Raw genomic sequence first — 12,098 nt, forward strand, 5'->3', positions numbered from 1 at the left:
TTTACTGATATCCCCAAGAAATAGCTAAACGGTCCCAAATCTTTCATTGCGAATTCCGAGCTTAAACGGTCCATCAGATTAATACAAAGTTGCTCGGACGATGTCGTGAGAAGTATGTCGTCCACATATAAAAGCAAATACGCGGTGTCAGAACCGTGATGATAGGTGAACAGTGAGTTGTCACTCCGGCTTTGCTTAAATCCCAATTTGAGAACAAATTCGGTGAAACGTTGGTACCAAGCTCGAGGTGCCTGTTTCAGACCGTATAATGACTTCTTAAGCAAGCAAACGTGATCCGGGAACCTTCTATCTCGAAAACGCATAGGTTGATGCATGTATACCGTCTCGTTTAGGTTCCCGTGAAGAAAAGCATTCGTGACGTCAAGTTGATGAACGGCCCACGATTGAGATAGTGCGATAGATAGGACCGTTCGGATGGTTTCCGGTTTGACAACTGGGCTAAAAGTTTTACCGCAATCAATACCAACCTGCTGACTACGACCATCGCACACCAAGCGCGCTTTATAGCGCTCCAATGACCCGTCGGATCTGAACTTATGCCTGAATAACCACATGCACCTGATAATATTCATAGTCGGTTGTCGCGGGACTAACTCCCATGTCTCATTTTTATGAAGGGCATCGTACTCGTTTTGCATAGCGTTTCGCCATACAGTATTGGACAAGGCAGTTTTCGGCGAGTTGGGTATTGGTTCGACATGTGTAGTGTTAAGGTTGAAGTGTGGTTTCGGTTTCAAGATCCCGTCCATGGCACGTGTCCGCATGGTACGAGTGGGAGGGGGGCCGTAGGCTGTGATGTGGAGTGTGTTGGCATTGGGGCCGTAGGCTGGGTGGTGGCTGCGGCTTTCGGACGGCGAGAGTAGGTGAGAATCGGTGAAGGTATATTAACCGAAGACGGTTCAGTTTGGGGAGAAGCCGGCTCGTTGGGAGTTTGACCGGTTGTTTGGGGAGTTTGGGGAGAAGTCGGTTCGTTTGGAGAAACCGGTTCTTTTATTGGATTGATGGGTGGGGTAGTAGACTCCCCCGGTTTGGAAATAGGTGGGTTTTGAGAGGAGGGTTTGTAAGGAGGGTTATGAAGGTTCGACCAAATGGATGGATGTAGTGGTTCGGACATGAATATATACGGGTTCGATGTCGGTTTGGTGGTTTTGGAATATGGAAAAACGGTTTCGTCAAAGATTACATGTCGGGAAGTAATCATTTGACGGGTGTTTAGATCGAAGCACCGGTAGCCGCGGTGGTTTGGTGGATATCCAAGGAAAACGCATGCATTTGACCGGTGTTCAAGTTTATGTATCATGGTGGATGGTTTGAGTGGGTAGCATAGGCAGCCAAACACTCGAAGATGAGTGTAGGATGGTTGACGGTTATATAGGACTGTGGTTGGGTTGTTGAGGTTATTTGGTTTGTTGGGTAGGATGTTTAAAAGGTAGGTTGTTGTTTCAAGAGCATAGTGCCAATAAGTGTTTGGTAGGTTGGATTGAGGAAGAAGAGTGCGAACCATGTTATTGATAGTGCGGATTTTGCGTTCGGCCCTACCATTTTGGGAGGAGGTATGAGGGCACGATAGACGGAACGTCATACCGTGTTGATTAAAGAATTGAGTAAATTGATTATTGATGTATTCTATGCCGTTATCGCATTGTAATTGTTTAATGCGTTTATCAAATTGTGTTCCAATCAGGTTATAAAATTGTTGAAAAATGGAGAAAACCTGTGATTTCCTAGTGATCGGGAATGTCCATATAAAATTAGAAAAATCATCAATAAATAAGATGTAGTAGTGGTGACCCCCGGAACTCAAGATCGATGAGGTCCAAAGGTCACTGTGAACAATTTCAAAAGGCAAATAAGTACGATTACATGAACCAATAAAAGGGAGTTTGACACTTTTCCCAAAAACTCACGGTTCGCAGACACGTTTATTAGACTTAGAAAAAGAAATAAAAGAAGACTTCTTGAGAGATTGTAAAGGACATGAGCCAGGGTGGCCAAGACGTTGATGCCACAGTGTTTGTGAGATTGTCACATTTGCTGATGGAGACTTGATTTTTGAGAGCATTTGTGGCGTCAGGAGATACAAATCACCGGTATTGTTGCATCGGAGGATACGGGTCCGCGTCTTGAGGTCCTTCACAGTAAAACCGAAATGGTCAAATTTAATAGAAACCCAGTTATCTGTGATTAAACGTCTAACAGATAAAAGATTATGGATTAAATTAGGTGCATAAAGGACGTTGGTTAATTTAAGTGGCGGAAACGGTGGGGGTAAGGTTTGATTGCCTTGTCCAAGAACCGGAACAGTGGTCCCGTTTCCAACGATAATATTACGATGAATGCCATTATTAAAGTAAGACGTGAAGTTACCTGGCTAGTTTGTCATGTGGGTGGTTGCTCCGTTGTCCATAGCCCATGGAGTATCCGGTGGATTAAGTGACATTGTGTATAAGGCCTGGTCAATGTCGGTCGGAGTGTAACCTGCTGTAAACGCCTGATTCGGTCGTGGGCCTAGGATACCCGGAGAATGACTACCAGTGGAACGAGGGGTGGTTGGATATGGGCACGGTGGTTGATTGGACCATTGATTTGCATGTGAACCGTGGCCCCATGAGGGCTGGAAAACCCATTGACCTTGAACCGAGTTGAATGGATTTGGTGGCTGTGAATAGGTGCGGTTGGGTGGTCCTCGACCACCAAAACGACCACGGCCCCTACAACGGGACCTACCGCTACCGCGGTCAGCCGATGCGTCAGGAGTGGACCGCTGGTCCGACCGAGGGGCTTGAGTGTCGGGTTTTTGAGAAGTTGTAGCATGAAGAGCGGCTCCCGCGTTCTGTGATGCATGTAAGGTCATGTTCGTTTTTCGATCATATTCCCGCATAAGCTTGGAACGTGCCTCGTGAAACGAGGGAAGCGGTTGAAGGTTGGAAATCAACATAGCAATCCCTTCGTATTGCTCGTTTAACCCGGTAACAAGTTGTTGAACCATCTTCGCATCCGTTAATGGCGCCTCGACATTAGCAAATTGGTCGCATATTATGACCATGACCTCTTGATAGTAGGCTGCCATGTTTTCAAAGTTATCGAGGCGGGTATTATTAAGTTTCTAGGTAAGGTAGATGGCTCTGGATGATTTGTTATCTTGGAATAATGTTTCAAGGGTGGTACAAGCTTCATGTGCCGTCGTGTTGGGTTTGAGGATGGTGTTGATAAGGTCAAGAGAGATGGTGCCATAGATCCATTGAAGGACTATGGCATCTAACCGATCCCAAAGGTCGGCGGCAGCAAGGGCAGCCGCGATGTCTTCGGCGGTTTGTTTTTCCTTGGACGCGGAGGAGGCAGCAAGGGCGGGTTTTGGCAATAGGTGATTGTAAACTTGATATGCACGGAAATGGATCTTGAACAATTCCGACCACGATGTGTATTGGCCGGTCTCGTTATTGGAAGAATCGGGACAGCATGCCTGATGTTGGAAACGGTGATTGCTGGGTGAAGTTTCGATTCCATTGTTGGTGAGTAGGATCGAGGGGGTACCGCCGGCGAGTGAAAGAGAGATGATGAAGGAGGAGAGGGTGGGCGGCGGCGGTGATTAGGCTAATGATACCATGTAAAAAGAGATAGTTGGTATAATTTGGTTGATTCTCATTATCACCGAACCGGTTACATATATACACAGGAAATCCCATTTAATTAGGGATGAAATCAACTAACAATATTATCTATATTTAACCGATATACATGCCAACTATACAATATTTATTAATTAATACAATATTATACGATACAAGTCATTAGCTGTTAGCGCGTTTTGAGGTGCAGAAAGTTAAATTTTTAAACTCTTGATATATCACTTGTTTCATGCATGTTTGAATACATGTTGAAAAAAGTTATAATCTGAAACTGATTAAAAAACAAGTTAATATGTACTGAGTAGTGACTTGCTATGTACAATACTACAATGTAATAAGTTGTGTGTGTGTTTTGCCCAATATTCCCTCAAGGGCCTTAAGTTGGTAATTCTGAGACAAATTCAAACTCACCTTTTTTAAATAATTGTTTTAAGTAAATGGGAATATTGATGGAATTGATTGAGTGAACCAAAAGAGTCCATATTAGATGAACCGAATCTTTTCTACTTTGTGGTTACAAGTCAAACCCAACTCACTCACTCACTCACTCACTCACTCACTCACTCACTCACCCTTTTAAAGTACTAACTCCAAACTAACTTGTGAAAATGCACAATAGGTTCATATACCAAATTTTTCAGTACCGGTATTACCCGAAATTCGCCTTCAGAACCGGTATCGAACATAAGATTTTGATACTAGTGCTATTACCAAGAATTTGAGAAAATCGGTACTGTTATTTTTGGTACCGGTACCGACTCATCTCTAATAACAATAGAATTGAACGTTTAATTGAATGGTGTAGATTAAAACTCTTAAACTAAATTACGTTGTGTTATGTAGTTTGTAATGAGGAAATCTATTACTGTAGGAAAACCACTCAAGTTAGGATTCATAATACATGATTTAAAGAATTTATATCACATTATATGGTTGAAGAAACACGGATCTCCTAGGAGGCTCATCGTACGTCAGGGTACGGCCATGGAAACGTTCATTCCAGACCCGACGTTCATACTCTGCTTTCAAACTATCCTGTTGAACACGAAGCCATTCGTCCGGAGACAAAGTTTCTTCGGTTCTGAAATCATGACGGTGAGCTCTTCTTAGATTAGAATCACCGGAATCTTCTTCCAAACCTAACTCCGATTGAGTTCGATGGACTTCTCTTACAACTCGTTCTAAATTCCTCAAGTTAGAACCTCATGGGGCTGTGACATGCCCCAAGTCAGTAGTTGGTGTGACAACATTTCCGTCGTCTACCGGAGTAACACCTTCTTGTTGAGCAAACAACCCCCGAGCCGTTGAACCACCCAAGGAAAAATTTCCTGGGTTGACGATGTTGGTTCTTGCGACAGGGGTCGAAATTCGAGCAAACACAGATGTTGCTCCTTCACGTGTTTCAAAGTTGAGATCACGTGGAGGTTGTGCTTGATTCTCCGTCGACCCTTTAGGTAACTGACTCATATCGTAAAGATAACGGAAAGTTTTTCTGCTGTTCTAACAAAAGCACGGATGGCGCCAATGAAGAAACACGGATCTACTCCCCACTAATGGGTCCTAGATCCGATGAGTCAACAGGGTAGGATACGGTTAACTGCTAATACGATATGAATACAATTGCCCAAAGTCTAGTGACGTGAACCTGCAAAACAGACACCGTGAGCTCGCTACGGGAAGGACAAGAGGGGGGGTCTTCCCGTAACCACCCTCCGGCGTGAGAATAAGTACAGTTCTGATGAGAGTAAAGTACTTAAGTAAATTGAGAGAGTACAGTGGGAGTGAATGAATACCTCATGATGATTGAGAGGGTATTTATTGCCGAAGAGTGTAGGGAAGTGATTGGACCAGCTGTCCTTTTAGAAGATGCCTCATAACCGTTTGGACGCGTGTTCTTATACAATAGGTTTAGCTTATACGTTGCATGTGCATGTATAACAACCTGGACACGTGTCTCTCTATCATTGGTTAATGGAGCAGTATTGGCCATGTGCACGGTTATAACGACCTTGCCAGGTGTCACTGGCTGATTGGCTGAAAGGTCACGTATTGCCCAAGAAAGCATCTTGGCAAGTCTTCTAGAAGGTAATTGGTTATTGACAGCTGTCCCATAGCATTTCCTCGTGGTTATTTACGCGGAAGGATATTCATTCTTGCAAATGACTTTTGAGGATGCTGTGATGCTTCCGCATGTGCTATGAGGGTGTTTCTTCCTCAAATGGTTATGCAGATGGTTTATATGCCCCGCGGGTGCCTTATGAGGGACTTCTGATTGACTTGCGGGTATTTCTAAATGGTATTTGGATCTTTTTGATACCCTACCTCTATAATAATTTAATATTTGTGGCAAGACTATTAGACGTTGCTTAATAATGAAGACTATGTATGCTTGCCGCCTCATATATACAGTTTCTACAAGCAAATCATCCATCAATTAAGAGTTGCAAGCCACATGCATGAATATGAGAGATAAGAGAGGAATATTAATATATTATTATTGTTGTTATTCGTTCTATTATAATTTTACATAATCAACGGTGCCACCAGCATAAGATAAGATTCTTCTTTTGTTCTTGATGTTAAAATAACACATAAACTTACTGTTTCCAAACGAAAATTATTTTTCACACTCTCACAATTGATTGGTACTTAAACCATGGGAGGACGCATTCTCCTTCATTTTTTTATTATCTTACTTGTCCTTTTATTTTACATAAATATGCGTAGTGCAAGCTTTACGAGGACATGAACGTTTCTATAATAAAACTCATATTTGTCTTGAAATATTAATGATTGAGTATGCATCAAAGACATTATCCATTACAATATTTTTTACGAAGATTTTTGATGATGATGTGACGTAAAATGTCCCTTATGGGCCATTAACCATAAGTTATTTTTATTATCTAAGTATACTTAATTTATAAATTTAACATAATTTGCCATTAAAAGTATAAATGATTTTAATTAAAAAAATGATATTTTGTTGTCCATAAAATCACGTAGTTAATTAATGACATATGAGATATTATAAAACCTAAAATTTGGTAGAAACATTGTTGCCAAGATAGCTACAGAAATTAGGTATACTTGTGTAGCTATTAATATGATATGTAGCTACAAGTTAAAAACATATATCCTTGTGTAAATGAGATGATTATAATGTTTTTATCTTTTTAATCCTAGTGTACTCTTGGATGTGATAACCGTTACAGGTTCCATGCACCATCAAGAACCATACAAGATATTATGGGTGTGCATAAAATCGAAAAAACCGAACCGAAACCAATAAAAACAAAATAACCGAACCAAAAAGACCAAACCGAAATAGAAACCGGTGGTTCGGTTTTGAGCTTTAGCAAAAACCGAAATATTGGTTTTGGTTCGGTTTTGTATTTTGTTAAGAACCGAACCGAAATAACCATAACATCTTAACCATAATCATTAAAACAAATCTACCAATGAATATTTGTTTAATTTTAACATATTCTTAATACAAATATGTTTGGTTTGCAAGATTGATTAAAAACCAATAATGGGTACTTTCGGTTTTGATTTTGAAATTACTTCAAATATGTCTTTTATTATCTTTTAATATTTTATGTCCAAATATTCAATTTTCTATTAATCATTAGTTTAAAGAAAAAGAAATGACATGCTCGATTTTAATATCTTGGGTCAAGTGTTTCTTGTTCAAAAAGTTTTCGCTCGACTAGCAAAACCGAAAAACCCGCTTTCAAAACCGAACCGAACCCAAAAACCGAAAACTAAAAACCGAAAAAACCGGAACCGAATGGTTTTAAAAAATCATAAAACTGAAAGTTTGGTTTTTGGTTCGGTTTAAGTTAAAAACCGCACCGAACCGCACCACGCACACCCCTACAAGATATGCCTAACTGTTAGGAAAAATATTCCTGTGATAATAAAAATAGTAATAGTAGTTATTTATTTTTAACGGCCAACAAATCCTCCAAATGTGTATTGTCTAAATTCATCACAACGGGATACACTCGTCTTCCGATTCAGGTTAAACCCTCACCTAAGGCCAACGCCCGTGAACACTTGTCTGAATGCACGACAGTGCTATGATATAAAAATCTCGTTCAATTTATGGATCCAACTAGTGAACGCTCTCTGTTCATTGAATCTCAATTAATGGCAATGATCAAACCTGGATCACATGAAACATAAAGTATTTTCCATAACACTCCACCACCATCTCGCTGGGCAATTTTTTTAAAACATAACTTCTATTTTTACAATAAACCAACTCTTAGAGCCCTAATATATCATATCTTTTTTTTTCTTTCAATAAAAAAGACAGTAAATATTATGACAAGTTTGATAAACTAATGCAGTTCCCTTTCATTGTGGTCCAATTGTGGTTAGTAGCAATGTGTCGACTTCAAAAGGGCAGGGTATGTCTTTAGCAGGTTAGGGTTTGCAATTCAGAAAGGGGTGGCGGCGCAACTTGTTGTCCGCCTACCTGCTATGTTGATGTAATATCTATGTTTCTATATAAAATCCGAAAGATTTGGAAATAAAAAAATAATAAATTTAGATAAGGTATAAAGCAGAGTTTCTTTTTCTTTATTTAATGACACTTTTATGGACCACAAAACTTAATTTGATTATGATTAACATATTGTCAAGAGATCACTTATGAAGGCAACAACACTACGTGGTGTGTGGCGGTGTGATAGATGGGTTAAGCAGAAGCAAGGGATATGGGACCGAGTAAGAGATTGGTAAAAAAATCGAGTTCGACAGAAATACCTAAAACCTAAAACATCCAGGTTGGGTATGGGATTGAGTATGAGACGGAAAAGAAAATGTCATGGGTGTGAGACGGGTATGTGATTGGGTGATACCTAACCCGATTAACCGAAATCATACGCCCATTTACTTGATCCATACACCCGAATCACATTCTCGAAAGTTTTAATTTTCTTTTATCTTCCTTAACGTTTGTCTAATAATGCTATTTCTACTAGCTTTGTTGCGTATAAAATGAAAGTTTCTTTTTATGATATGTATTTTGATAATATTACTTGTAGTAAAAAGCATAAAAGTATATAAAAATAGGAATGTGTTGTGAAACAAGCCTAATAGCTATAACAATATGACAATGAGATATAGGGAGAAGAAGAGAGATTTCATTAATAGGTGTATATTACAATGAGATGCAATAGAGTATATATAGGAGAGGAAAACTTGTAGAAGAAGCTAATCTATTTTAGGTGTTGATAACCATAATAATAATAATAATATATATTTATAACACTCCCCCTTGGTTATCAACTTAATACGCTTAGATATGCTGCCTCATTAAAAACCTTGCTAGGAAAACCCAGTGGGACAAAACCATAGCTAAGGGAAAAAGAGTGCAGCGCGTATTGTCTCCCCCTGATTTATGTATCCGTTAAAATGGTAAATATCGATCTTCTATGAAAGTTGCCCAAAACTTTTGTAGTCAATCATTTGCGTCTTCGTCATTTAACATTTGAATCCTTAAGTTGAATAATGTTGTATGATCTTCACGTGAAAACTTTTATTGCTTCATCTGGTAAACACTATAATCCTGTTGTGTTTCTCTGCATCAACAAGACTAACCAAACTTGTTTTGATGTGTTAGTAAAATATAAGCCCATATATTTCTTACCTGAAATATGTGTGCTAACCCATTTCGATGTCCTATTGCTGGACACATACTGATAAATATGAATAAAAGATATATAAGTCATATATAATTAGCAATAGATATTAATGCACATATGCACTTTAATTATGATATTTCCGAACCAATAATATTTCATATTCAGATAGGAAATAATATAGAGTCATTGGTAGATATCCCTTAACGTGCTAAAATGATTAAATTTGTACATGGTAAAATGTCTCAACATTTCATAGATATTTGATGGATTTATAAACCTATAAATATATAATTACACATATACTCGAACTATAAGTCGAGTAATAATCACACCTTGTCAAGGTTTTTCAAAAAGAATTTTCTCTTTAAAAGCTCATAATTTTCTCTCGGTGATATATCGTCATTGTAAACTGTGATTATAATGAACTTTTAAGAGTGAAATTTTGATAAAAAATATGGCTAATTATACCCAACATATCTCCCTCTTTATCAAAATATCTCTTGATTTGTGCCAAGCTCAATTCGAATAGTTTAGTTTATACGTAATAAGCATAAATCCATGCATTTACTAATCCATCGTGGACTTCTTTTCTACTTGACAAATTATGCATACGCATTCACTTTATCAGGATATTTGCTTCATAAACTTGCTCATTAACACATCACTTTGTTATCACATATCAAAATCCATATTGTACAATTTCTTTGTTTATTGAGATATAGTACTCATAATGTGTATTCTCTTCTATGTGTATGCTTATTGATGCACAGGATCAACTAATCTTTCAAGTATTCAATTACCTTAGGAAACTTTTTAGGAGTTCCATTTATGTTCAACATATTCAATATCGTAAAGTATCAAATATGACTCTATACATAACAATCATTATGTTCTCGAGAACTTACTTTACATGATTTGATAATTCAAATCCTTCATAGATTTTTTTGTAAACTCTCAGTATCAACTTAATAACAATATTTATTGGACGCATATCAATTCTCTCTTTATATTACCAGACTGTTTAGTTATCGGAAAGTCATTGTTTCCACCATTGGAGAATGTGTCTCCTCATAATTAATCATGGGTCTTTGCAAAAATTCTTATGCCATCAATTTGGCCTTATATCACTTGATGAATTTTCATAACTCATATACAATACCCATTTGTATCTAACACATTTTACAACTTTAGTTGTACGGACTGCTGGTCCAACAAACTTTCCGTTATTTAGAGAATTCAACTATGCCCTGTTTGCGTCTTTCCATTTTGGCCAATCATGTTATAGGCATATTTAGAATCTTAATCCTCATCATCATCATCATCATCATCATCATCATCATTTCAAGCGCTAATTATACATATATATAACGACGTCGACTTTATTTCGATTCCATATATCTTTGTAGACATGATACAATATAATTTATTGAGAGCTCTTTGTTTTCAGGTACCTAAGGTTCTTCAAGAACCATCATATCTAATTTCTTTCAAGAGACCTTTTACTACATCTCGACTTGACCATCTTTATTACTTGCTCCAATTTTCGAGGGAATTTTAACTTTGGAACCGATCAATCTACCACGCTACAAGCGTGCATTAGAATTATTATCAATACGCGTTTTTCCTTCCGGGACATTTATAAATTGGAGCATTAGCAGTTCGTATAGGTGTCTTAGCTAGACACTCTCTCTTGGTCAGTGAATCGTCTGGTAATTCATTCGCTAATCTTTATTCATGAATTATCCTTTGAACTTTTAGTTCATATAATTTAGTTTGAGGATCAATGATAATTTATTCCAATTAAATTTGTTTTCCAACTGCTTTAAATCTCCTCCTAATGTTGGGAATATTGATTCACTAAAGTGAAAACTAATGAGCCATAAGCAAATATCTCATTAGTGCCTCTACGTATATAATCATAAATAATATTTAATACCGACATAAATTCCCAACTTCCTTTGTGACCTCATCTTTGTGTTTTATGGTGGATTAATTTCAGTATATAACACACACGAAATATTAGATGAGAAAATCTTGGTTACTGACCAAAAACCAATTATAATGGGAAGGAAGTATCATAACTTGTTGGCTTGATGTGAATTAGTTTCTAAGACATGTAACATCATATGTACTCAAATTCAAACATGAACCTTTGTTCTCGTGATATTGCCTTTGCAACAAATTATAGACGCTGAGTAATCGTCTTTAACAAAACAATTTATGTAAGAACATAATTTGTTATGAAGTTCAACACTTATTCCATATCATTATTAACTTGGGGATCAAATTCATTATTATAACCGAATGTAAATATACCAATATGGAATAATATGCTTGCTATCTTATTAGATAAGCCATAGATCATGCAAACATCAAGTTGTAGTCTTGATAGCCATTTAGACGATGCATCGATTTTCAAAACACTAAATGGTATCATGTTAGGATATGTGTATCATTTTCTCAATTCCATAACATCTAGTGATTCACACCCTCCTTCAGTTGGTAAATAAATGATTTCCCTTGAGAGAAATATTACATGTATAAATATTATGAAGAATCTTTTAGTTCCTCAATAAATTTCACATCATTGACTCGGTGTGGTCGAACCGATCACGCCAAGATAATCATGATCCATAAACTTCAGGTTTATGATCATATATGCATTATGCTTCTTTAATGCAAATAGTTAAATATGAGAACATTGTATTACCTTTCTCAAGTGATCATGTGATTTCACTTTTATATTTCCACCTATATGATCAATCACGTTGTCACTTCTGATGGTTGATCG

General features: G+C 37.6%; 1 protein-coding gene across 1 annotated transcript; it reads right to left on the reverse strand.

Annotated features, from left to right (window-relative positions):
- Positions 1-2,392: 2,392 nt before the first annotated feature.
- Positions 2,393-3,091, reverse strand: LOC143539870 (uncharacterized). Its single transcript, XM_077033061.1, has one exon. The coding sequence runs from the start codon at positions 3,089-3,091 to the stop codon at positions 2,393-2,395; it is 699 nt and encodes a 232-aa protein (XP_076889176.1).
- Positions 3,092-12,098: the final 9,007 nt, after the last annotated feature.

This window comes from Bidens hawaiensis, unplaced genomic scaffold (assembly GCF_021521415.1).
Source record: "Bidens hawaiensis isolate Kalapana, Puna unplaced genomic scaffold, B.hawaiensis_p1.1 tig00012085_1, whole genome shotgun sequence".
NCBI lineage: Eukaryota > Viridiplantae > Streptophyta > Magnoliopsida > Asterales > Asteraceae > Bidens > Bidens hawaiensis.

Excerpts from the sequence above, each read along its gene's own strand:
- LOC143539870 (XM_077033061.1), bottom strand. The coding sequence starts at position 3,091 with ATGGCAGCCTACTATCAAGAGGTCATGGTCATAATATGCGACCAATTT.